At 36.0% G+C, this 27,809-nt stretch overlaps 2 protein-coding genes across 4 annotated transcripts in view; one reads left to right on the plus strand and one right to left on the minus strand.

Moving 5' to 3' along the window:
• Positions 1–24,079, minus strand: part of LOC136026068 (GILT-like protein 1) — a 35,298-nt gene extending 11,219 nt beyond the window's left edge. Inside the window, exons 1-2 of one of the 2 annotated variants that reach the window (XM_065702261.1) lie at positions 23,912–24,079; positions 6,386–6,526 (exon numbers count right to left, since the gene is read on the minus strand). In XM_065702261.1, the coding sequence (XP_065558333.1) occupies positions 6,386–6,526; positions 23,912–23,968 (198 nt within the window). In that variant the 5' untranslated portion in view covers positions 23,969–24,079. Of the gene's footprint in view, positions 1–6,313; positions 6,527–23,911 lie in introns of both variants that reach the window. The other variant, XM_065702260.1, reaches the window with a different exon arrangement.
• Positions 2,386–27,809, plus strand: part of LOC136026069 (GILT-like protein 1) — a 63,080-nt gene continuing 37,656 nt past the window's right edge. The window contains exon 1 of one of the 2 annotated variants that reach the window (XM_065702264.1): positions 2,386–2,409. In XM_065702264.1, the coding sequence (XP_065558336.1) occupies positions 2,401–2,409 (9 nt within the window). In that variant the 5' untranslated portion in view covers positions 2,386–2,400. Of the gene's footprint in view, positions 2,410–20,399; positions 20,483–27,809 lie in introns of those variants that run through there. The other variant, XM_065702265.1, reaches the window with a different exon arrangement.

Consider the following 27,809-nt stretch of genomic DNA (forward strand, 5'->3'; position numbering starts at 1 on the left):
TGAAACTCTAAAAATTGGAATTTTGATACCAATAGTTACATCAAAAGAACCGTATTTTTATTTTTATTTTAAATATATAAGTTTTTTCAAGTTTATTCTTACCCATCAAAAATTATGAGCCTGAGAAATTTTCCCTTATTTTAGAAAATAGGGGGAAACACCCCATAAAAGCCACAGAATCTTAAAGAAATTCACACCATCAGTTTCAGCGTATCAGAGAACCCTACTGTAGAGGTTCCAAGCTCCTATCTACAAAAATGTGGAATTTTGTACTTTTTGCCAGAAAAAACATCACGGATTTTGTTTTCTTGTTTTTTGTTTTTTTGGTTTTCTTGTTTTTTGTTGTTGTTTTTTCCCAGGGGTGATTGCATTGACCCAGTGGTCCTTCAACGTCGCGACAGGGTTCATTTTAACAGAAATTAAAAGTTTTAGTGCCCTTTTTAAGTGGCCAACAGATTGGAGGACACCTAGGCCCCCTCCCACGCTCATTTGTCTCACAAAGTCACGAGATCAAAATTTTGAGATAGCCATTTTGCTCAACATAGTTAAAAACCCTATCAATTGTGTCTTTGGGGACGACGTAATCCCCCACAGTCCTCGGGGGTAGGGCTGCTAGTTACAAGTTTTCACCATTGTTTACATATAGGTTATTGGGAAGTGTACATTCGTTTTCAGGGGGAGACTTTCGCGTTGAGAGGAGGGTGGTGGAAGAAGGAAGAGAGGGGGGTTACGTGGAAGGATCTTTTGATGGAGGAATTTACCATGAGGGAAGAGAATTTCCATGAAGGAAGCGCACGATTTTCTGGGATTATTAAAAAAAAACAATAATAAAATAAATAAAAAAAATGTTTTTCAGCTGGAAGTAAGGAGTAGCATTAAAACATAAGACAAACAGAAATTATAACATATTCAAGGGGGGTCGGTCTCTTCGACAATACCTCGTTCTTTACGCTAAAGTATATTTTGTAATTTCAACAGTTTATTCTATGGCCTTTGTTATTCGAGGGTTATTCTTAAGGAATTGGGACAAAATTCAAGCTTTAGTGTAAAGTGTGTGGTAGTGACAAGGGGGCAAACACCCTCATATGCGTAATAAAAATATACATATATAGAAGTTGGTTACGTAAGTTAATTCATAAGTTACGTCCGTAAAAAAAATTCAAAAAGTTCTAGTTGCCTTTTTAGGTAACCAAAAATTAGTCGGCAACTAGGTCTTCTCTCCCATCTTCTTTTTTTTTCAAAATCGTCTGATCAAAACTATGAGAAAGCCATTTAGCCAAAAAGAAATAAATTAATACGCAAATTTCGTTTTAATTATTCATCTGCGGTGAGCCAAAATCAAAACCGAGCGACATTAAAACTTAAAACGACCAGAAATTATTCCATATATGAAAGGAGTTGTCCCCTCCTCAGCACCTCGCTCTTTAATCTAAAGTTTTTTATTGTTTTAAAAATTAGAGTTGTGAGAAAGAGTCAAACTATAGCGTAAAGAGTGGGCCGTTGAAGAGGGGACAACCTCTTTCATATACGGAATAATTTCTGTTCGTTTTAAGCTTTAACGCCGCTTCTTACTTGCAGTTAAAAAAAAACTTGTCATTTTTTTATTTAATAAAGTAAGAAACGCGAAAGCTGATGTAAAATAATTTTGCAATCACGACGATGGACAAAGCCTTTGAAAACAACCATGAATCTTGTTTATGGGATCCTGGCCGCCCTCTCCCCTTTATAGATCCTCAACTTCTGGCGGAGAAACAACGCTCTAGTCCCTTCTAGTTTTCTTCAAGAGGGATTTGCAATGTACAAAAAAACTTGTGAACGATGACGATTTTGCCGGAAAGGTCCCTGATCTGATCCTTGGTAAGATATCTAAACTGAGAACATTTCTTGTGATAGTTCCATACTATTTTCTGATTAAAATTGATGTTTATGAATATTTGTAAGAGCTATTGAAGGCTTTTGCTCAAAGATCCGGTGATTCCCTGTGCCATTTTCTTTTATATCAACATGATGAAAATGGATTGTGTTGTTGGGTTGTATTGCGAGACCATAGCTTCCAGAAAATATGGACCGTCTATAAAAAAATATCAGATTTTCCTGCGTATTTAATTTATACCGTTCGGACTTATTTGTCGATTTTTCTCATTTGAAATAATTCTTGGAATCTTGGTATTTGCAAATAGTGGCATAGAGATAGTATGTTTCTCTTGAACTTCAGACAGGACTGATAAGATTTTATAGTTTTCCCGAGATATATTAATTATTTGGTCTCTAGTTATGCAATTCCGATGTTTAAAATGATTTTTGATAAAAAAAAAAATATATATATTTCAAGTATAGTGTTGACTACACTGAAAAAAAAGAAACAAATTTATGTTAGTCGTGGACCTAAGAAAAAAGTGCATGGACAAAGTAAATTGTTTATATACCTTTTTAATCTTAATTACTACACAATAGCTAAAATTTATTTGTGGTTGGTGGAGGTTCGATGCTGCAACTTTTTTTTTGAAAATATAAAGCGGTCGTTTGCCATACTATCCTAATTGATTCCATAATGTTCTAAACAGAGAGAGAGGGAGAGAGGGAGAGAGAGAGAGAGTGAGAGAGAGAGAGAGAGAGAGAGAGAGAGAGAAAGAAAGATCACCAAGCATTAATTCTATCCATGTTGAGTCTTGTAAAGCATATTTTAATTGAATACATTCCGGAGCCATTTCAAAGGAATTAGGCTTCTTAATGCATATCTCTTTTGATCCGAAAATGGGTATTCTCTGACAGTTATGGCCACCCTATTATTTATTGTCTTCTGTTACCATCACTTTGCCCTGAATTTAAACATATAGAAATCGAAAAGAATTCTGGATTATTGCCAAGGTTTTGTAAATGAAATCTTACTCATATTTGTTTCTTTACGTTATGTCAAATTATGGTCATTATATTGTTTTATTGAGAAATCTGGGGAAGCTGAACATGATGGGTTTGCGGAAGCAGACTATACTAGTCCCTAACCCCTCATTGTGCTTCCTTGATGAAGGGCCGTGAAACAGATGTTAGCACCGTCTATAGGGATTGTAAAATCCAATGCTGTATTCTTTGCCTTTATCACGTTGTACGATTTTAAAGATTAATTGTTAGTGAATTTGAATCCATAGTCTTACATCAGTGTGGTGGCACACATGCTGGACGACTTGTGACTCTTCGTGGATGATCTTTGTGCCTTTGGTGGCACTGTGAGATGTAAAGTCTAAGGTAAGGTAAGTCTTATATCAACCGACGAAATACTCATTTTGACTCGTATGCGTCTACAAGTCTCTTCTTATGCATTTGTAAGGTCCATCAAAGCACTTACGAATGCTGAGAGTGAACGAGCAATTTAGATTCTGCATTAAATTAATGGGACTAGACATCCTAGGTGCATAATATCAGGGGTGGGTTGAGCTGCTGACATACGGGATACAACGTAATAACGCTATCTCTTGACACAGAAATTTTTTTCAAAAAGTCTGGTAGAGAGATATGTTGATGAAATTCTACGTTTTTGGAGAGTCTCTATCACTTGGGACTGTCTGCTGAAGGTTCTTGAGAGTTTTTAAGCAACACTCTCCATGTTGATATGGTTAGGCTTGCCTCCTTTTAACATAGAGCAGTGGCTTTGGATCCTCAGGGTAGCACCCACGGTTTTTGGTATGTCGGTTTCTTAAGGGAAAATCTTGTGAATCCTCTGTGCGAAATGCTATCTTTATCATGGTTCATTCTACTGTGTATAAAAACAAAGCTGTGGCTCATATGCCAAAATCTTGGGATGAAAAATAAGCCAGTATATGGATTTCCAGTCTCAACCCATCTGAAATAAGGAAAACATCAGTCAATCAATAGGAGTTCCGGCTTTGATACCCTGAATTTGTCATTCACGATTGAGAAGCCAAGTCCTCTGATAATTCATGTTTCATTTGAGCTATCATGAAGCGAAAACCTCTGTCGGGTCCGTTCCTCTTGGATGTGAAAGGCTGGGTGAATTTTTTTTTTCTTAAAACTCATCCGCACCCAAATCAATTATTTCTTGCAGTAGGCCTTTTGGCAAACATGAATTCACACTGTTTGAAAGAGCTTCTAAAACAATCCTGCCACCGCTCTGGATCATTTTCAATAGGGCCTTAAGGGGAATTCGTAGCAGTGATTAAAGACCGTTGCAATATGTAAAGGAGATTTCCTATTTTATGCTAAGGGCTGTTTTTTACACCTTCCTACTTCCCTCTCTCTCACAAGACATCTTAAATAGCTCTGTCGTTCAGTTTCCCAAAGAAAACCTTAAAAATCTTTACTAGAATCGCCATGGCCAAAAACCTAAGCCTGAGGCTTTTGTTCTTCCCCGGCCACCTTGGATGTGTAAGATGATCATAAGTTATTTTTAGCAGTAGCATTAATAATTCCCTCTTCATTCTTCTTTCCCTAATAAAATGACACTTCACAAACTGCGTTCGAAAGATATCTTTTCCAGAGGGTGAACTCCCCTTGGAGGGGTCAGCGAGGGAGGTACTCCCTTAAAAACCGTCTTAAGCCCTTAGTTTTTTAATAGCCTCCACAACGAAAGATGCACTTGGCTCTGATTAAAAAATTGCCAACTGTGACGGACTTACATTACAAGTAATTCTAAAGGGGGCCGTAACGTGACTGACTTTTCTCTGATCCATTCTGAGGAAGCCGAAACTAAAAATGTCTTGTATAGGTTACAAGGCAGTATCCAGGAGTTTTATTCTGTTTTCTGTTTTGGAAGGGATGGGGGGTATTTTTTTCGGGGGAGGGGTTTAAAAAATTGAGAAACTCATTGAGACTCCATGCCTCTGACTCCGACTCCACAACCATTTAAAGTTTTATTTAAATAGATTTTATCAATTATAACCGACTCCATTTCCAACTCCGACTCCAGACAATCTCAATGTACCGACTGCAACTTTGACTCCGTTCAGCAAAAATTTACCAAAACTCCGTCTCTATGACTCCAACTCCGCAGCCCTACATAGTTATAGCCTATTTAAACATGCCCATGAACTAGATGACAAAATGAGCGCTTTATGGACGTTTTAGCAGTAAAAAGGCTACAAATAGCACTCGTTTCTAAACATACCACCAGTGCAATATATCTAAGACTAAAAAATTCTGAGCGTTTGACAATGCAACACATGTACGTCAGTGAGGCTAAATATAACTTTATAGCCCAATAACTGTTGATGGCCTTGTAGTTATTCCTTTTTCATGACCCTGTACTTGTAAATACAACTTTATAGCCTAATAAATTGTTGATGGCCTTCTTGTTATTCCTTTTTTATGACCCTGTACATACATTCAGCTGTGATCTTCAAAATAAACGGCAAAAGCAAATAAATAAGAATATTAGTCGGCAATGAGTTATAAAGCTGTATAAACAGTGAGAACCAGGGCCGTATCCAGGATTTTATTCTGGGAGATTTTTTTTCAGGGGGGCTAAAAAAAATTCCAAGAACTCTTCATATTACTGTTTCTATTCATTTTTCTTACGTTTTTACGAGTCGGACACACATTTGGGGAAGGTTGGGGGGCTCAAACCGTAAACTATTCTCTGGATATGGCCTTGGTGATGACTTAAATGAGACTCCTTCTGACAAAAGAAAGTCCAAATGTGACTAGGAGGTGAAATTTTTTTGCACCTCAAAAAGTTTACCACTTATTTGATAAATTTTGTACAAGACTTGGATGTGTCATTATTTTTGGGGAAAGACAAGCTTTCTTTTAAATTGAAGATTTTAATAATTTTGGAGGAAAGACAAGCTTTCCCCTGAAATTATCTTACCTTGGCATATTACTAGTCTCTCTGATAGAAGACACCATCTCCTGTCTTAAATAGAGTTATCGCCAGAAAAATAATTAACTCATTAACAATCCTTGGAAAAAATCCCTAGATGAGGGTAAAACTAAAAATTTGCGGTGCTTTGTTTTTGAAAACAGCAGAAAAAAAATATTTTTTAATTATCTAGGCTTCAAGAAAAAGTCTAATGTGCCTTTCTTAAGAAGATAGGACGTGTCATGCATAGCAACAATTTTTGTATTTGAACTTTTCCGCTGTTCGTGATTTAGAAAAGAATCACTTGCAAAACTGTAAAACCACTATTTTTTATAATAACTAAAAACCTCTAGTCAAAATAGAATCGATGGGCAGGTTACTGATAAATCACTAAGAGTGGCAACTCTGGTCCTACACCTGCAACCAACTCAAACTCTGACCAATGGGTTAATTCCTGGTTACCGAAGCCGCTTTTCTGGAAACCATGCAGAAAATGCTTACCGGCCTTACTCTTTGATTCGCAAAACGATTCCTAAGTCTCTGACTAAATGAAGGCCCATTATAAGATCTTACCGTTGCCTTTCCAAAGGGGTTCATAGTTACGTTCATGAAGTCCATAAGTTCATTCCAGGTTGGTACAAGCTGACTATTAATGAAGTTTCGGCTGTCAGGGCAAAGACTTTCGTAGTAGACATGCAGGTTGACAATTGAATTCTAAAAATTATAACTGATTTATTTCCGTGATTATTTTAATCAATTCAATGGAAGTAATAGTCAGAATTTAGGTCAAGAGAGCGAAGGTAAAGGATATTCGGATGACAATACAGTATCAAAACAAACATGGACAAAAGATTTGCTGTTTTATTCAACACCAGTGAATGTCCGAAATTCTTGTTTCTCTGCTTGGATTCAATTGGGCTTTACGAATAAGCTTTTTCAGTCTTATGCATGCTTTGATGGTAAAAGTTAGGTTAGGTTAAATTAGTTTATAAGTCTCAGAAATGCGGTTAAAACCTAATCAAACCTGTCACCATCAAATCTTACAAAAAACTGAACAAGTTAACGGGCAAAGCTGACTAAATCCAAGGAGAAAAAAGATATTTTGGAGATTCAGTGGTGGATAATGACATTCACAAAATTCAGACAATCACGGTAACAAAGTAAGAAATGACTCCCCAAGACTTGCAAAAACCCATTATTAAAAAAAATGTAAACGAAACGAAATGTTAACGATCCAAAATATTCTCAAATTTCTGAAAAGATGTCTTTTGTAGTTAGGCTTATAGTAAAAAATGTTTTAAGATCTTAGATTCCATTTATTGCTATCCAAAAAGGTTAGCATCATACGTAGTTTGCTAAATTTGATATATTATTCTGAGATTTCCAAGACAAATCTGCACACTGAAATAGATCGAGTTTCTTTAGCTGGCTTTAAGCCACTAGGTAAAATTTCAAATTTTATTTTCGTCCATAAATGTGCTTCTGTCACTAATAATACATTTGATTGTATGCTGTGTAATAAACTGAAGTAATAAAGAGAAAAGGTTCAAAATTCAATGCCATAAAACTTTGCGAAAGTAGGCTAAAGAGAGTTTAAAACTAAACGATCTACAAAGATAATGCCCTTCTATTTTTTCGATATAATTTTTTTGGTCCAGTTCGAAGAGTCCACCGTGAGATCCGTGAACCTCGAATTAAACCAACAAAATTAAAACCAAAACCGAGCAGAAATGAAAATGAATGATCCCTCCATGTATGAAAATGACAGATACTTCTAAAGCAGAATAAATTTATTCTATAACACATAGCAATCAAAATTAATAAAAAGTCGAAATGTAATTAGCATAAATTACTAAAATTAAAGGTGGGTCTATCGCTTGAGTATCGTTTTATCTTTGCTGAAAAAGACTTTCAGCAAAGATAATGAGATGCAGTTTGGTTTCCAACAGCAACACCAACAACAAAGAAGATTACAATTTTGGTAAAAATTCAAAAGCAACGGCTACCCTAAAATATTTCGATGTTGTTGTCCTTTCAGAAACTCTAGGAGTCTGTATCATTTGCGCTTTACTGAAAACGTTAAGTATGTCGAACGCTGTGTATTTGTCAAATTATCAGCAAAACAGAAAAGAATCATAATGCTAAAAACTGTTTTAGGAAAGAAAAATTATTTCGTGACTTTTAATTTTATTTTATTTTTAAAGGACTTTTTTGTCAAAATTTCTCCTTAGATTATGTTTTTTTATTAATTGTAAAAAGAATTGATGTTTAAAAAAAACATTTAAAACCAAACCTTGGTAATTTTCGATGCTATCTGTTTAGTTTGTTGAAGCGAAATTCTGGAAAAGCTAATCAGCAAATGAATCATTGTTTCAATTCAATAGTTTATGTTTGTTTTAGGCTTTGACTTAATGAATTATTTTGATTTGTTCTTGTTATGGGGTTTATTTATTTATTCATAATAATATTTATTAATTTTAATTTTGGGATATTATGCGACTTTACCTCTGCTCAATTTAGGTTTTAATATTGATTTTTATTATTTTTTGTAAAACATTTTCAAATCGATTTCGAATATTTTCAAAGCTTTTTTTCGAATCGAGTTTTTGGGGGGTTAACAATTTTACAAAATTTATTCACAAAATAAGTTTTTTCTTAAAGAAAATCAAGGATCCATATAGTACCAAAGCCGAGCAAGATAAAAGCAAAATAATACTTGAAGGGTACGCTATATTTCAAAAATATTTCGTATATTCAATTAGATTTCCAATGACCATAAATCACTACCAATAAACGAATGAAACCCAAAAAGAAAAGAAATTACAATGAATAACCAGGTCATGCCTAAAAGGAAAATACAATAATTGTAGTGATGCCTCAATCTCTTTAAGGACGCCCATAGCCGCCACTCTTTTCTTCTAGCTCGTTAACCGCGAAGAAGCTTAACGACGATTATCTCATGGTGCATGTGTTATTAATTTTCTTCAAGATGCAGGTGATTTTTGTGTAACAGGACTTGCATGAATGGTTGAATTTATAGAGAATGAAATAATCTTGTGTGACTTGTTAGATCTTACGGTCCGTTTCAGTATTTTCTGTGCATCGGAAGAATAAACACCTACAACTTATTTTTTCAAAAGTGAAGGCAAAATATTCCAAGAAGGTGTGTGTACATAATAGCGTTGTAGTAGCATTCAATGCTTACAAAAATATATTTCAATTATAAAACCACCGCTGATGGATGGGCTATTGAATATGTATGTGTGCTTTGTCATAACAGTAAGGTGCTAAGTTCCTTTGGAATACCAAAAAATTCAACAGTAGTGGTTGTAGTTGATAAGCGAGAGTAACATTTCAAGCAATGATAGTATGCAAAGAAAATGCGAACCTAAAAGTTTTCGTTGATCACGAAGGCCAGCTTCTTGCTATTGCTGTTGGTATCAAGTTACCCGTTGATAGATCTGATCACCATCTTCCTGATATTAAAATTCAAAATAAGATAAGAATAAGCCCACACCAGGACCAATATCATTCGTCATATCTTATATATGTGTCGACTGCAATCTAATATAAAACTTATGTTGTAACACCAAGTGAAACCACAAGTAAAATAAAAAACATATTGTAAAATAATATCACCAAGGATGAATTGATGAAAAGCAAAGCACCTGCAAACATTCCTAGTACCATCGATAGTTTACCCACTGATACACTCATTTAAAACAATAATAACTTTCTCCGTGCCTGTCTGTCTGACTCTGTGTTTTTCTGTCTCTGTATCTGTCTTTATAAGTTTGCCTGTCTTACTCAGTGTAAGATAGTTTACCCACTGATACACTCATTTGAAACAATAATAACTTTATCCGTGCCTGTCTTTCTGACTCTGTGTTTTTCTGTCTCTGTATCTGTCTTTATAAGTTTGCCTGTCTTACTCAGTGTGTTTGTGTGTTTTTTGTCTCTCTCACCGTGCCTTTGTGTATGACTATTTGTTTGCCTGTCTCCTTGTCTGTATTTGTGTTTGTGTGTCTTACTCTGTGGGTTTGTGCATTTAGTTTGCCTCTCTTTCTCCTTTGCTGTGTATCAGACTGTGTGTTTGCATGTCTCTGTGTCTGTCTTCGTGTGTCTTACTCTGGGTTTTCCCTGTGTGTCAGAGCATATGTTTGTCTGTCTCTGTATCTATATTTGTGTATTTGTGTGCCAGACTTGGTGTGTTTGTATAAGCTTTTCCCCCTCTCTCTCTCTCTCTCCTTGTTTGTGTGTCTGAGCGTCAGTGTGCCTGTCTTAGTGTGTTTTTTGTATTTTTCTCTCTCTCTCCCTCTCTCTCTCTCTCCGTGCCTGTATCTGAGCGTCTGTTTTCCTGTCTCTGTGTTTTTCTTTGTGTGTTCGTGTGTCTGACTCTGTGTGTTTATGTGGGTGTTTTTGCTCACTCTCTATCTATGCATTTGTCTGAGTGTCTGTTTTCTTGTCTCTGTGTCTATCTTTTTGTGATTTTGTATCTGGCTGTGTGTTCCTGTTTATATATTTTTTTCTCCCTCTCTATGCCTGTGTATCTTACTGTTTGTTTACCTGTCTCTGTGTCTGTGTTTTTGATTCTATGTGTTTTCGTGGGTTTTTTGTCTCTCTCTCTCTCCATGCCTGTGTGTCTGACTGAGTGTTTGCCCGTCTCAGTATCTGTCTTTATGTGTTTGACTCTGTGTGTGTTTTCTTATTTCTCTTTCTCCTTGGCTGTATATCTGACTGTGTTTTTGCCTTTCTCGGGGTCTGGCTTTGTACGTTTGTTTACCTGACTCTAGATGTTTATGGGAGTTTTTGTCTCTTTCTCTTCGTGCCTGTGCGTCAGACCGTACATTTTTCTGTCTCTGTGTCTGGCTTTGTGTGTTTGTGTGTCTTACTCCGTGTGTTTGTGTGCTTTTTAGGCTATCTCACCGTACTTGCGTGTCTGACTGTTTGTTTGCCTATCTCCGTGTCTGTCTTTATCTGTTATTAGTGTTTCTTACTCTGTGGGTTTGTGCGTAGGGTGTGTTTCTCTCTCTCCTTTCCTTTGCTTCTGACTGAATGTCTGCCTGTCTCCGTGTCTTTCTTTGTGTGTCTAGCTCTGTGTGTTTGTGTGTGTCTGTTTGCATCTCTCTCTCCATGTCTGTGCGTCTAACTCTGTGTTTGCCTCTCCCTGTGTCTGTCTTTAAATGCTTATATCTGACTCGGTGTGTTTGTGTGTGCTTTTGTCCTTTTTCCCTTTGTGCCTGTGTATCTGACTGTGTGTTTGCCTGTTTTTTGTCTGTTTTGTGCGTTTGTGTGTTTGTGCATCTTTTATGTCTGTCTGACTGTGTGTTTCTCTGTCTCTGTGTCTGTCTATTTGTATTTGTATATCTGTCATTGTGAGTTTATATGAGTTTTCATGCCTGTGCTTCAGACTGTACAGTTGCCTGTCTCCGTATCTGTCTTTGTGTGTTTGCGTTTCTTACTCTGTGGGTTTGTGTGTTTTCTTATCTCTTGTGTGCTTGTGTGTTTGACTGGTTTTTTGCCTGTCTTCGTGTCTATCTTTACGTGTTAATTTGTTTTATTCGAGGGGTTTGTGTGTGTGGTTTGTTTCTCTCTCCCCTTTTCTTTGTATCTGACTCTGTGTTTGCCTGTCTCTGTCTCTGTCTTTTTCTGTTTGTGGGTCTGTCATTGTGTGTTTATATGTGTTTTTGTCTCTCTCTCTCTCTGTTCTTTTGCTTGCAACTGTAGGTTTGGCTGTTACTATGTCTGTCTTTTGTATTTGTATGTCTGACTCTGTGTGTTTTTATCTCACCCACCGTACCTGTGTGCCTGAATGTATGTTTGCTTGTCTTTGCGTCTGTCTTTTGTGTTCGTGTGTCTGAATCTGTGAGTTTTTGTGTTTTTTTGTGTTTCTCGTTGTTCCTATGTGTCTGACTGTCTTTTTGTCTGTCTCTGTGTCCGTCTTTGTCTGTTGCATGTCTAATTATGCGTGTTTGTTTGTGTTTGTTGCTCTCTCTCTCTCTCTCTCTTTTCTTTCTCTCTCTCTCTCTAAGCCTGTTTGTCTGAGCGTGTATTTTCCTGTCTTTGTGTCTGTATTTTTGTTTTTGTGTGTCTGACTCTGTAATTTTGCGTGGGTTTTGTCGGTTTGTCCCCGTGACTTTGTGTCTGACGATGTGTTCACCGGTCGATGTGTTGGTCTTTGTAGTTTTGACTCTGTGTGTTTGTGTTTTTTGTGTCCCTCTCTTTCTGTGCTTACATATTTCACTGTGTATTTGTTTGGCTCTGTGTCCTTTTTACTGTCTGTGTGTGTTTATGTGGCCGTCTCTGTTTTTGTTTTTGTGTGTTTTTTGTCTCTTTCTACGTGTCTGTGTGTCTGACCGAGTATTTGTCTGTCTCTGTGTTTGTCTTTGTATGTTTGTGTGTCTGATTTTACGTGTTTGTGTTTGTTTTTGTCTTTTTCTCTCCATGTTTGTGTTTCTGATTGCGTGTTTGTCTATCTCTAGGTCTATTTGCATGTCTGTGTGTCTTTTTCTTTCTCTAGGCCTGTGTGTATGAGCGTCCACTAGCCTGTCTCTGCATCTCTTAGCATGTTTGTAATTCTTCGTGTGTGTATTTGTGCATTTGTCTCTGTCTTTGCCTGCTTTTGCCATCGTCTGTTTGCTTTTCTCTCTGTGCTTGTATGTATGCTTTTGTGTGGTAGTTTGTGTGTGATTATGTCTCTCACTCTCTCTCTCTCTCTTTTCTTTATTTCTGTCTGTGTGCCTGACCGTCTGTTTGCTTGTCTCTGTGTCCCTATTTTTCTGTCTTTGTGTGTTTTTCTCTCTCTCTCTCTCTCTCTCTCTCTCTCTGTCTCTCCGCCAGGAGAGAAAATCCGTTAGCCTATCTCATTCTCTAGTAGACCCCTTATGAGCCCGGTAGTAGTATATTTGTCTCAAATAATTCCTTTTCTTGCTTCTCCAGCTTTTGAAAAAAACATTCTATACGTTGGAGTTGGTTACGTACCCTAAAAATAAGGATAAAATAATAAATTTATGCAATAAACTATTTTCTTGATATAACGGTGTGTGGAATATCATAATGAAAAAAAATAATGTTTTGAACCCATTCTATAAATAATTCATTATATTCTTTCTTGCTATGGCAGTTTTTTACATTTTAGGTCATATACAATTTTTAACAACTTTATCATTGATTTCACCACTCTTATTATTGTTTAAAATGAGTTTATCTGTGGATAAATTGTCGATAGTTCTATTATTGTCTTCCGGTGCTTTATTTTTCATCATTTCATCCTTGGTGATGTTATTTAGCAATGTCCTTTTATTTTACTTCTGATTTCTCTGTCTATTGCTACATTATTTAACATAGATTGCAGTTTTGACACATAGATAAGACATAGCAAATGACATTGGTACTGGAGTAGGTTTGTCTTCTTCATCCATCTTTTGAATACTAATACCAGAAAGATGGTGGCATGATCTATCAGTGGGTAAAATCCTACCACCAACAGTAGTAAGAAGTTTACCTTCGTCATCAGCTATAAGTTTTATGTTCGCATTCTCTTTGCGTGGTATCATATCTGGGAATATTACTCTGGTATACCCACCATCACCACTAATGTTGAATTTATTTGGCATTCTAAATGAATTTAACACCTCTCTGTCAAGACAAAGCTCACATACATATCCAATATTGCTACCATTAGCACTTTTTTCATAATTCAAATATTTCTCTTTGGTAGCATTTAATGCTACTACAATGCTATCATGTACAAAATCCTTCTTAGAATAGTTCATCTTCACTTTAAAAAATAAAATGTAGATATATATTCTTCCGATACAAAAATGATACTGACGCGGATCGTAAAATCTAATAATTCACGCAAGATTGTGTCAACCTCAATAAATTGAAAAATTCATGGAAGTCCTATTACACGACAAGGAAAACTATTACATCTGGAAGAAAACGAATAACACCTACGCCTTGAGGGAATCGCCGTTAAGATTCTTCACGATTAGCGACCTAGAAAAAAAGAGTAGTTGCTATGGGCGTCCTCAAACAGATTATGTTATCACTACTAATAATGAGGAATAGGGTTAACACCTTCTGTACCTTCTAAATACCAGAAATCATTTTTAATTGTCAAACAAACTGTAAAAAAAAGGCAAAGGTAAAAAAGGTAAAGGATACGGCATCAGACTTTGCAGTCCGTACCGCCGGTGCTGCTTTCCGTTTCTTGGCCCTTCAGAAAGGAAATGCAATGGGGGGATGGGAGCCAGCCATCCTGTGCTTTCGCACACCCTTCCTAAACAAACTGTAAGTAGGAAGTGACTCGGCTCTATAGTAACAAAAACTCTAAACTAGGAAATTTTGATAGCAGATAATATATAAAAAGAACTGGATATTAATGCCGATTCTAAATATACAAGACTCATTAACTTTAATGTCAATAAACAAAAGGTCAGTGCCTGATACCATTTAACGGATTCTTCGAAAAGGGTACATAGACCAAAACAAATCAAGCAATCGAGCAATATAATATGACACCGTCATATTATATTAATGTTATATTTTTATATTTTACTAGTTGTAGGTGTGGCTCTTACACCAACACCTAGTTGGTGGGGGCAATTCACGCCCCCAAAGCCCACCCGTAGTAAATATATATATATATATATATATATATATATATATATATATATATATATATATATATATATATATATATATATATATATATAATACCCTCAAAAGGCCCTGTCAAGATTGTTGCCTCTATTACGTTTTCAATTTTTTTTTACGGCAAGTCGCGTGCCATTGCAAAACTTTGGTGGGTTTATGTTACGCAACAATATTATTGGTACGCCTATTTTTTGTTGTAGCACGTGTGGTGGAAACCCTGAAAGATCCAGGGAATTTAAAAATTCAGATGGATAATTAACCGCCTCATTTTGGTTCCAAAACTGTGTCGACTGACTTGTAAAGGACTGCCTGGTCTTGAATCTTGGTCAAAACAATATTGTTGATTTTGTGGACGTCTATATTTTTGGGTGCGAGAATCGCTCTTTCAATTAGCCATTTATTATTTTTATAATTGTTTAGAATATTCGGAAATACTTTTTCAATCAATTCATTTTTGGACGTCACTAAATTAGAGAATTCAGCAGGTAGTTGTATGTGTCCTGAAATTGAGTCTACTGGGAGCTTTCCGTTTCCAATTGCCAGCAATTGATCTGAAAGTGTTAGACCAGAGTCATTGTTTTGCAATCGGACACGCATATTTGTAGTTAATTTTAATGTCTTTACGTGAACCCATAAATTAGAATTTTTCAGGCAAGCATTCATTTCGTCTGCAAGGGTTGATCTAGGTATTATAGGTAATGTTTGCCTGAAATCTCCGCAAGCAATATTAATGTGCTGCCAAAGGGTTTCAAATTCCCTCGCAAATCTTTCAAACATTGATCCAGACCCTCGAACGATTTTTTGTGTGCCATTGTTCACTCGTCCTAAATAATAAGTTTGCATTGCTGCAATACTTCACCCATCCTAGATTAATTGGAAATATTGCACGTGGGAGTTTCTGTAAAATGCAAATTCAGAGGCAATTTCGAAGCGGAATGAGCAGTTCTTCCACCAGGCAGCAACGTTGTGGCTATTCTAGACGACGCAATCGCCAACGTTATATCATTTTTTGATCAAATTGATGCCAGAATCAGTTTTATCACGAACGTTTTACCAGTACCTCCAAGCGCATCCAAAAAGAAAATTTCTCCAACATTGTTATCGACACAATGCATTATCGTATCATAAATGTCTTTTTGTTCCGACGTTAACTTGGAAATATTATTTTGTACATACGACAATAGATCACTCGTACTGTAACTTTGTTCATGATTCAATTCTACACATGTCGAAACAGCAGCGGTACGATTAGGTGAAGACATTTATATTTTTCCCATAAATCTGTAGGAGCTGAAGGAGAGCAAGTTGTTAGTATGATTCCAAATAATGCACAAATTTGACTTGGAGTTGACGTTTCGCACGCGTCATTGATGCAGTTATCCCAGTGTTGGTCATTCTGCAATAAATTCAGAGCTTGGCATGCACTACGGTAAGTGTCATGCATAGTACCGTTTACAGTCCTCAAATACTCAAAGGACGTCGGACCGGGTACATTCACCAAAAGCAGGCGTAGAAAGAAGCATTCGTGTTGATTGGGGCAAACGGTGTAGTCTTCCTATCGTGGTATCTTTGAAGATGGTAGGTTGGTCGTCGACTGACCTACCCTGTTTTTGACGTTCAAATACTTTATTTTTAGTATTCCACGTGTAATACGAAGGTACTTCACTATACAGCAGTTTTTTTGCAAAAGAATCATTTTTGGATAGCGAAAAGAAAGCAGTTCACTTTGTATCCGGTCAATTCAGGGCTCTTTGTTGCAGGTTTGGTTTCGAAAAATAAACACGTTGACTATTCTGTAAATGTACCGCTAAGTGAACAACATCTGGACTACGTTCATATATCGGAAATGAAAGAATTCGCAAAACAGCTTCATTACTACTTATGTATCTTCCAGCCTGATATTGTACGATTTCGTCGATACCACTGATTTTGGACTGCAAGCCAAAAACTGCCATGTCAATGCCTTTGTTGACGTATTTACATATGTATTTGATTGCCTTTACGGAGCTACAGTATTCAACGTTTATGTGTGCATTAAATGTTTTTTATAATAGAGGGGAATATGGAACAACCCACTGGTTATCTACTTCGATGGTGGTACCGTTACGCTTCTTTATTATAGCTGTTTTACTACCATCTTCAGTAGATTTTCTTCTATATTGTGGGTAACCATCATTGCCAGTAATTGTGCTGGGTACTCAAAGTCAAGGATATTGCTTTGTGCACCTTCCTTTGGCCATGCAATGTGATTTTTCGTTCAGTGCACCGCAAGGTCCATGTATCATATTTTTTACAACAATATCATATAACCCCTTATCGACATTTTCACCAGGTATTTCAGCGGAAATCACATCATCAATTTCATTAGAAGTAATTTTATAATGTAGCCAGATTAGTATATGTGCGTGTGGCAATCCTCGTTTTTTCCATTTCACTGAGTACATCCAGCATCGCACTGACCCAAACACTTCAAGTTTTACTATGTAGTTTATCAGTGATTTCAATTTTTGACGGAAGATACAGGCCATAATGTCATGTCTATGAACCGCCGATTGTCCTTTCAATAAAAGCTGCTGTATCTCGTCCCAAGATTGATTATATCTAAATGTAATAAATAAGTCTGAACGACCATAGAGACGGACACACGCAATAGCATCTTGAGCATATTCATGCATATAACGGGGACTGCCAGCATATGACGAAGGTAAAAATCGTTAATCTTCCAACGTTTGTGGTATTACCGTCGTTTACAACTGCATCTCGCAAATGAATGTGATGTTCAGAGCGGAGCTTGGTCTGACTCAGACGGATAAATAGCAAAAGTTCTGATTCAATTTTTGCATACATATCAACGATGTATTGGTGAAACAACTGACGGCATTTTAAAATATAATTGTCTTCACCCTGCCGAATCATTAGTCTCTAGGAATAATAATGCATTGCACTGTATTTCTTATTCATTTCTTGTTAGTGGCTGGATTTATCAATTTAATATTAAAGTGATAGCCGTCGGCTCCATCCCAAAAAATGATAGGATATTGTAGGGCATCGTAGCATCGATGAGTTTCAGCAATTCTTACCAACTGAGCGTTTCGCTTATGAAAAATAATATCTCGAGGTAAAAACTGATCACCGACCATAACGATTGCCACTTCGTCGATAGTTGGAGCATTGTATCTACGCACATGTTGGTCAGGAGGCGTTTTGTCAGCGGAAATAACAATTTTATGCGTATAAGTAGGCATCAAATCGATGGCTGTTTTGAACAGACGCACTAAATTATTATTTTCGTGGAAAAGATGTTGCAATTGGGAAACGATTGTCCTTTCAACGTCGGGAGAAATTTCGCAACGTGCATTCAATTCAGAATTTCTATCACTGATGAAGTACAATTGTAAAAATTTATGATTCTCGCCTGAGAATGCTAGAAGGGACCCTGCTCTATGATAAATTTGCCCTTTTACTTTGAAAGTAGGCATAAATTGATCTGGATTTTCGATTTGGGCACCAAACGACGTCATTTGGAAACATGAGTTATATTTTCTGATCTGTGATAAAAAAAACGCTTAGATTCTGACGTAGTTCTAGTAAGCAAAGTCTTCAATGGCTCTGGTGGTGCAGCCAGTAAAGGAAGTTTAACTTTTCCTGAGGCGCAACACATTCCCATTGTTTCACCATTGAATTTCAAGGCCTTGCAATAGGGACAAATATTAGACGTAGTACCGATTTGAACACATCTACTCAAGCTATAATCATCAACTGGGCTGTACCTGAATGCCAGGCGATAATTCTCAGGTTGCTCTTGTGATTCCTCGACACGCTTTCTTTTCTTACTTTCTATATCAGCCGCAAACCTGTTTTCTTGCTGTTTTTGTGATTCCTCGGCATGGTTTCTTTTCTTACTTTCTCTATCTGCCGCAAGCCTGTTTTCACACTGTTGTTGTGGTTCCTCGGCACGCTTTCTTTTCTTATTATCTCTATCAGCCACAAGCCTGTTTTCACACTGTTGTTGTGGTTCTTTGGCACGCTTTCTTTTCTTGCTTTCTCTATCAGCCGCAAGCCTGTTTTTATACTGTTGTTGTGGTTCCTTGGCACGCTTTACCGGGACACAGGGAATATAAATGACGACCGGGACACAGGGACACAACTATAATGGGGACGCCGGGGGGCACAGGGGGATATATAAATGACGAAGGAATTTTCGGGGGGCACAGGGAATTTTCGATTAGCAATCACCATCAACAAACCTCAAGGGCAATCATTAGAATCATGAGGTATAACTAAAAAACTATAAAAAAAGTAAAAAACTAAAAACTAAAAAAAAGACCAATTCAAAAACGAATGTATATACAGACCGGGACACCGGGACACAAATGACGACCGGGACACCGGGATACAAGGAATATAAATGACGCCCGGGACACTCAAAGAGAAATCACAGACTGGGACACCGGGACAAAAATGACGACCGGGACACAGGGAATATAAATGAAGACCGGGACACCGGGACACAACTACAAAGGGGACGCCGGGGGGCAAATGGGGATATATAAATGACGACGGCGACACAGGGAATGGTCGATTAGCAATCACCATCAACAAAGCTCAAGGGCAATCATTAGAATCATCAGGTATAGATCTGAATACGGATTGTTTTCCCATGGACCATTATATGTAGCATGTTCAAGAGTCGGCAAACCTGACAATCTATTTATATGCACAGACAATGGGACAGCAAAGAATGTTGTATATTCGCAAGTTTTACGTAGTTAAAAACACACATATATATATATATATATATATATATATATATATATATATATATATATATATATATATATATATATATATATATAATATTTATACAGAAGGAGAAAAGGAAGATTGTTTTCCTAAATTATGATTAATATAGACCAGCACTTGAATGAGGCCTTAACCCTACTATCCATACAATACATATAAATAGCATAGCCATAGACAATTAACATAAATAATAATATAGTCATGTCGTCAATAAGTTAAGTCGTCATACCAAACAATAGAAAAAATAATATAGACAAATAATTCAGAGGCAACAACCCAACACAAGGGCTCATCAGGAGAATACACTGGCCTATATAGGGTTTCGCCACTTTAAATTCCCTACCCAGCAATGGTTTCTCCTCGCTGGAAGTTTTAATTACTTTCAGTTGAAAAACCTTCTTTGTTCTTTTATTGATTTGCTCAAAAAAACAACTGAATGTGGATTCCTTAAATTCTTAACAATTATACGCTGCGTGACTAGGAGTAAAACGAGATCACAATCCTTATTTTAAGCCAGCCAATCACAGAAGTCATTTTGATTTGGTCTTCAAACTTCCATACCTAACCTGGTTTTTGTGCAAATCTGTCTAAAATCCCTAAAAAACTCAAGATTGTTTTTAAAATTCTTAGGAAAACTCATTGCAGCACTTGTAAGCCTTCGCAGGCTCTTCTCTGCTCTAGTCAGTTTAAAACTTCCTTCTTTACTCCTTCTACTAAAGTTCTTAATTGTCCAAATCCTATATTAATCGATGGTGTCAATTGGGAGGATATGCCCCCTGAATTTTTGCCCTCCTGGATATTGAAAGAAAAAATTTCGAAAATATTTTCATTGAAAATGTCTTTTTGGGGGTTGTATTGACAAACTTGAAGAAAGGTATATCCGATCCCCTCCCCAGATTGGAGATAAATTTTGTCCCACCCTTAAATCTCCGTGAACTAATGTCACTGTTCTTAAAACTTCTTCCTAGAGGATGACATACTGATTCCTTCATCCTTAGAATCCAACCTTTCTTTCATTGTTTTCCTAAAATTTTCTGATTAGTCAGGGTTCTAAGTCAAAAATGGCTCTTACATCTTATCAATGCCTTTCGTAGTTTCTCGAAAACCTTTGGTGATTTACATTTAATAGTCCAATTTAGGAAGCTGATCCTTAGAGCTGTATAAACTTTATGGAGAAACAATATTCGTGTGTGTATGTCAGCCCTGGTAGGTCTTACAATAATTTTCTGGGGAAACAACGGCAGTTTTAAAAGTAAGGATTTCTTGGAAATGGTTGTTAGAGCCCGAGGTGAATTATCTAATCCGTGTGTGCTAATATACTTTTCAAGCTTTCTATCTTCGTTTCCTTCTCTTTTGTGTTTGCAAGGTATCTACCATGCATTTCTTCACATACCTTTTGGTCCAAACTATTGAATTCTGAGCAAGTTTCATGGCATGAAATAGCCACTCCCTGAAAGCCAGTCCCCATTCGGCAAGATACAGCTTGAGTGAGGTATCATTCGGCTTCTTTTGATTGAGCTTTTTCTTTGCAGCTCTCGCAGCACCTTTGTCTTTACCGTTCGTTTTACTTTTTCCAACATGTCTTTTTCCCATTGCTTAGTCTTTGTTGTTGCATTTCCATTGCAGCTAATATATGAAGACGTCAGTATAATACAAGTATATAACTATCTTAGAAATTTATTTCAAGTATAGAAAAGTGTATAAATAACCAATAGCGTTTAATCTACATTCAAAATTATTTTCTACTTTGCAAAAACTTCTTATATTGATTCAATTCATTATTCATGCAACTTTTACTATTTTATTTGCTACTGATGATGTGTTTCTGCTTTATATCTGATTTCTAAAGATTGATCACACAGTAATGTCAATATTTTCCGAACTCTAATTATTGGATTCAAATAATTCTCCTAGATCTAAAAAAAATAATATAAACTCATCAAATATGTGTTTATATCTATTTTTGTTATATTTTTACGAGGCGAAAAAATTTTTTATGTGGGAGAATCAAACCCCCTAGCCTCCCCTTGGATATGGGGTGGGTTGTCACCTGGTCTATACACAATTGTTGGGGATCAAAAATTATAGCGGAAACCATATGACGACATCTAATGGAATGAAGCAAAGGAGTCACTGAAACATGATGTTACGTCTCAGAGAAGCAACTTTTCAGAAGACACGTGTGTTATCCATCATGTATACGGAAATGCAGTATTTCTCAAACATTACATTTTTTCTATCTTTCTTACTTAAAACAGGCACTGAATTTGGCTTTCAAAGTCTCTTTCAAATGAGTCCTCTCCCAACATTCTACGACAAATTGTTCGGTACGACAACCCCCTGGGGGAAACAATGACAAAAGAGACACATCATTGGTTTTAATGCGAAAAAGTGATTTTTCTTGTTGTTCATGATGAGGACTGTAGTTCTCCTGCGTGGAGTTTTCGACTATGGTGATTCAAATGATTCAGTTTTTTCTCAATTTAACATAATTTCTGAGAACCAGAATAACAGTTACTATTCTTGAATCTACTTCAAATAGCGATTCTTCCTCCTTTGACAGTTTTTTGTTGTAGTTTTTTTTTTTTCTATACGTATTCTAGCAGGATATAGCAGGATGATTTGCCCCCAACCACACATTGCATTCCCGGCCCAAGGTAATGAATCAGGAAATTGGTACCTACACAACTCAGACCATGGTCAGTATGCAGAAAGTTTTTTTTTTAAGTTAAACAGGTTACTATGGGCTAGTGTGTTGCCTTTACTAGATTAACTAATAGGCTTATGTTAATTTGATACTAATTCATATGGGAGGTTTATCTAATATTCAGAACTGGGTTTAGCCGAAAATCAAGTTCAATATGTTGAAAGTTTATTTATCCAATGCTTCCTGATCAATCTTTCGATCTGTATGGAAAAAATTACAGTTTGAAATTTTCCATTTGGAATGGCACAGTGAATCATTTGGTGGCACAGTTATCATTTGGTGGCACAGTGAATTGATCTCTCCTTGGGAATACCGAGTTCGAGGTTCGATCCGAGCTGTCGCAAACACTGAAGTCACGCAGAGATTAAACATCAGCATCTTCAGACAAAATAAGAAGAAGCTTTTTATTCTGAGCATAAGAGTTTTGAGGGTTGTAGCAGTAGCTGCAACTTAATGAAGATACTATTTGGAAATTGGCACTAATAGCACCGTGCATAAGCAACATGTGGCATAGAAAGTGTTGTTTTGAGCTGCCTCTAATAGATGAAGCACCAGACAATGTAGTACTAAGACATCCCTCTTAAAGTCGTAACGGGACGCATAAAGACTCACATAAAGGTAAAGATGATTTTTACCTACTTTTTGTGGGGCCGTCAGAGCTGATAGGACCATGTTGGAGCACCGTGCCGAAAAGTATTTCTGCATTACACAGATAAAGAGGGTTATAGGATTGATTACCCCCTCCAAAGGAAGGTATTACTCTTGGAAACGGATAAAACAACTATAAACCTGGTCGGGTACACATTTGTGTAGGCCAAAGGCCCGAGCTGATTACAGCCCTGCCCTAGATGAAGTAAGGGCCATATCACTACTCGAAAAAAACCGGGCACTCTAACCTTTATCAATTGCTCAGGCCTTCGAACCTTGCAGTACCTTCATTGAGCGATCTATTTATAAGAATATAATGATCATTTGACCATATTATTTATCTACTAAAACGAAGCAAAAATATATTGAAAGACTTATCATAGAATATGTGCACCACAATGCATATATCCATACAAAATTTTAGCAAAACTTAACTATTGTTTTCATAGATAAAGTAACGGAGGATATTCATAAGAACATATAGGTCGAAAGGGAAAAAGAGTGTCGGTACCTTATAAGGCTTGAAACTGGCTCTAGTGTCGGTAAAAAAAAAAAAAAAACATCAGTGCCATCTACTGTTTGACGACAATTATCATTTTTGGAAACTTCATAATAGTTTTTCGATCAAGAACTGAGATCAGACACTTTTTGCTACCTTTGTTTTATCAATCACACTAAATAAATTAATTATTTGTATTGTAAGAAAATGTCAATTTTATTACGAGAGTCTATTAGTGCATTATTACAGTAATATTAAAGTGTCTCCAAGCACTAGGTGGTGCTGATAGTATTTTTGTCGACACTTGCACCAGTTTTCACTCTTATAAGTTAACTATAATCTTTAGAACGGCCAACATCTGAAAACAGTTACCATTCCCGTTTTTATCATGATATCATACTTCCTTTATTCATTTTTTCAAGTCATTTTCTATTATCCATTCTATTTCCCGTGATTCCAAGAACAGTCTGTAAAGATTTCATGTTACTGGCTTTAATAGTTCAGCTATAATATTAACGGAAGAATTAAAATACACTTGATTGCATGTATATGGACAGTCCCAATTCACGTAGGAGTGAGTTTTTTTTTTTTTTTTTTTTTTTTTTTTTTTTTTTTTTTTTTTTTTTTTTTTTTTTGGTGAATAGACCTATACAAAAAATCTATTTCTCAAAATTTGGACAACGCCACTTTCCTCTCTGCAAATTGGAGCTCCTAAATGAGATTAATAAAAGGACTGAAGATTTTTTATACTGAACGAAAATTTGTTTAGACAAAAATATACCTTAGGCATGGCTGTTACAGCCAAAAGCACGGCCGAAATCTGCAAAATAATTTTCATCTTCTAGAACTGAATTTCCTTGCTCAACTGACTACAGTGCATAAAATAGATAACCGCTGACAGCGAACGGAATCCAATGTTCTGGATGCACGACATTAATTATTAACAAAATGACCTTCAGTCAAACGAAATCCAGTAATTATGAACAAACAATATCTCTTAATCAGCAAAGCTGTGCGTGAAGAAATCATTAGAATAATGATTATTTATTGTGCTTTATATTTTCCTGGTAATGGATCAGAAATGGCTCATAAAAATTCTTCCGGCATTGATCATGACAGGCGCGTACATAGAAATGTTTATGCAACGACTGAGTGAAGCTGAATATAAAAAAAATGTAGGCAAAAGAATTTCATTAGGTAAAATAATAGAATCTATGACTCAAATACATTTTATATATTTAATGTCTACAATCGAATAACATACATCATGGGAATAACAAGGGTTTGCTATCAGAGATATTTTCCTGGCAATAGATTGCAAAGGTCTATCAAAATCTCTATTTTTGTATCAAGCATAACAAGCACATCTGAAGCCATTTTGTCTTAGATGGGGGCAACTTTGAAAAAATATGGGCCAAAGAGTTTATCTACACAAAAAAATGCGATCAAACACAAATCATGTGGTTTACTAAAATCTATAAATATGGTATTTTGGTATGCATTATGACAGGTTGGTGTTTCCGTAAGGACGGCGTTCTATTGATATTAATTTAAAAAAAAAAAAAAACTTGTTCCATGAAACAAGCTTTTCAGGGAAAGGAAGGAACTCCATTAAAACAAAGATGGGCAAAAATAGAATTAAATAATCTATCAAGTGTAAAACTACCACAAATCAGCATCAATATATAGATAAAACCCAATACAAACAGAAATTATAATAAATAACCGAATCAAACTCTAAACGAGCAGAAATTAAATGGAGTAGGGATAACAGCCCCCATGCCTTCTCAAAACCCAAACATAATTTGCACTTTAACGAAAAAAAAAACTAAAAATGAATATGCATTGTCAGTTTATGCTTATACTCATACTTATTCCTTAAAATCTCAATAATTTTTTAATTTATTGATGTTATAAAAGTGAAAACATTTAAATTTTTTCAGTAAAGTCCAGATTATATTCTGGCCTTGAGAACACATAGGGGTTGTGAGCCCTAATCATGTTAGTTTCTGCTCGTTTTGAGTTTTACTCTGTTATTTATTGTAATTTTTGTTCGTTTTTTAGTTTTATTATTTAATGATGGTGATTCAAGGTAGTTTTACGCTTGGTAGATTATTATATTCTATTTTTGTCCATTTTAGCTTTAATAGAGTTCATTACTTTCCCTTGAAAAACTTATTTTATTAATTTTAATTAGATAAAAAAAATAGTTGTTTTAACTGAAAGTAAGGAGCGACATTAAGACTTAAAACGAACAGAAATTACTCCGTATATGAAATGAGTTGTCCCCTCTGCAATCCCTCGCTCTTTACGCTAAAGTTTTTAATTGTTTTAAAAAGTAGAAATGCGGCGAAGAGTCAAACTTTAGCGTAAAGAGCGAGGGATGCGGAGGGGACAACCCATTTCATACACGGAGTAATTTCTGTTCGGTTTAAGTTTAAATGTCACTCCTTACTTTCACTTAAAAAACTAGTGTTTTTTTTATTTAATTTCTGAACGTTTTTGAATTAATGCATGTTTGATTTCGGCTCTCCGTACAAAAGTTATTAAAATGAAATTTGCATAATAATTCTTTTTTTTGGCTGAATGGCTTTCTCTTAGTTTTGATCAGACGATTTTGATAAATAAGGGGTGGGGAAGGAGGCCTTGTTGCCCTCCAATTTTTCGGTTACTTAAAAAGGCAACTAGAACTTTTAATTTTTAACGAACGTTTTTATTAGTAAAAAATGTACGTAACTTAAGAATTAACTTACGTTTCAAACTTTTATATTCTTATATTTTTGATTATATATATGAGATCGTTTGTCCCCTCGTTAATACATCGCTCTTCACACTAAATCTTAAGTTTTGTCCCAATTCTTTAAGAATGACCCCTGAATCACAAAGGCCGTAGAATAAATAACTGAAATTACTAAAAATACTTTAGCATAAAGAGCGAAGTATTTATCTCCTCCTGAATACCTCGCTCTTTATACTAAAGCATTTTTAGAACCCCTCATATGCGTAATAATCTCTGTTCGTTTTAAGTTTTAATGCTACTCCATATTTTCAATTGAAAAAAACTTTTTCATGTTTATATTTTCATTGTTTTTTTTTTTTAATAGTGATGCTAGAAAATCCTGCGCCCTTTTCATTGAATTTCTCTTCCCCCATGAAATATTCCTCCAAGGAAAGATCCTCCCCCATAGCCCTCTCCCCTCAACCCCACACCAAACCAAAAAAATCCCCCTGAAAACGTCGGTACACTTCCCAATAACCATTACTGTATGTAAACACTGGTCAAAGTTTGTAACTTGCAGCCCCTCCTCCAGGGACTGTGGGGGAGTAAGTCATCGCCAAAGACATATTTATTATCGTTTTCGACTATGCGGAACAAAATGGCTATCTCAAAATTTTGATCCGTTGAATTTGGGAAAAAAGAGCGTGGGAGGGGGCCTAGATGCCCTCCAATTTTTTTGGTCACTTAAACAGGGCACTAGAACTTTTCATTTCCGTTATAATGAGCCCTCTTGCAACACTCTAAGACCACTTGGTCGATACGATGACCCCTGGGGAAAAAAACAAACACGCACTCGTAATCTGTCTTCTGGCAAAAAATACGAAATTCCACATTTTTGTAGATTGGACCTTGAAATTTTTATAATTGGGTTCTCTGATACACTGAATGCGATGGTGTGATTTTCGGGGGTGTTTCCCCCTATTTTCCAAAATAAGGCAAATTTTCTCAGGCTCGTAACTTTTGATGACAAAGACTAAATTTGATGAAACTTATATGTTTAAAATCAGCATAAAAATTCGATTTTTTTTATATATATTTTAGGATCGAAGTTCCGTTTTTTTAAGTTTCATTTACTATTGTGCCAGGTCACTCCTTACTACATTTCGCTACCACGAACTGTTTGATAGTCTTTTTAGGGGAAAAAGAATTGGAAGGCTGATTACCCTCCAATTATTTATGATTCTCAAAAAGGGCACTGGAACTTTTAATTTCCAATCAAATCAGATCCTCTAAAACATTAGTGACATTGCTGGTTTATTTTTACAATCTATCTATATTCTTTGGGTCCAACCTAAAATCATCATGATTTTGTTATACACATTTCCATAGGGAAGAATCAGGAACGGTTAGAAAGATCAACTAGTATTTCTAGTATACACGTGTTTAACATCGCTATTGTGTAAACTATAGACAAGGCTGTTTTCACGGGAGTCACGGGGTTTGAATACCCCTCACCCCGACATTTTTTCCAATCCATAAGAAAATAAAAGAATGAAGGTAAACGAAATTTTGGTGCAATTTAAAAGTTTTTTGTCCCCCCTACAAAAAAAATAATCAAAATCCTGGATACGCCCTTGGCCTTAGGTCTACGTTGAAATTCTCAAATATTGATAATTTTTCATACGTATTTCAATAGCTGCTGATCAAAGATGATTCCACAAGATCAATAAATATTTTTTTTGGTCCGCTATATGGTAAACATGTGTGAAGGATTATTTTTAATGAGGGGGGGGGGGGGGTAAAAATTTTGAAAATAGATAAAAATGTAATCAACAAAGGAATACAATCTGACATCCAATCATGTTTATACATTTGAATTGGTGGTTGCTGAAGTTCTATGCATGCTTATAAAATTTTTCGAAATATTCTTCGATTTATTTTCGTCGGTTTCCCTTTATTT

Source organism: Artemia franciscana, chromosome 4, assembly GCF_032884065.1.
Source record: "Artemia franciscana chromosome 4, ASM3288406v1, whole genome shotgun sequence".
NCBI lineage: Eukaryota > Metazoa > Arthropoda > Branchiopoda > Anostraca > Artemiidae > Artemia > Artemia franciscana.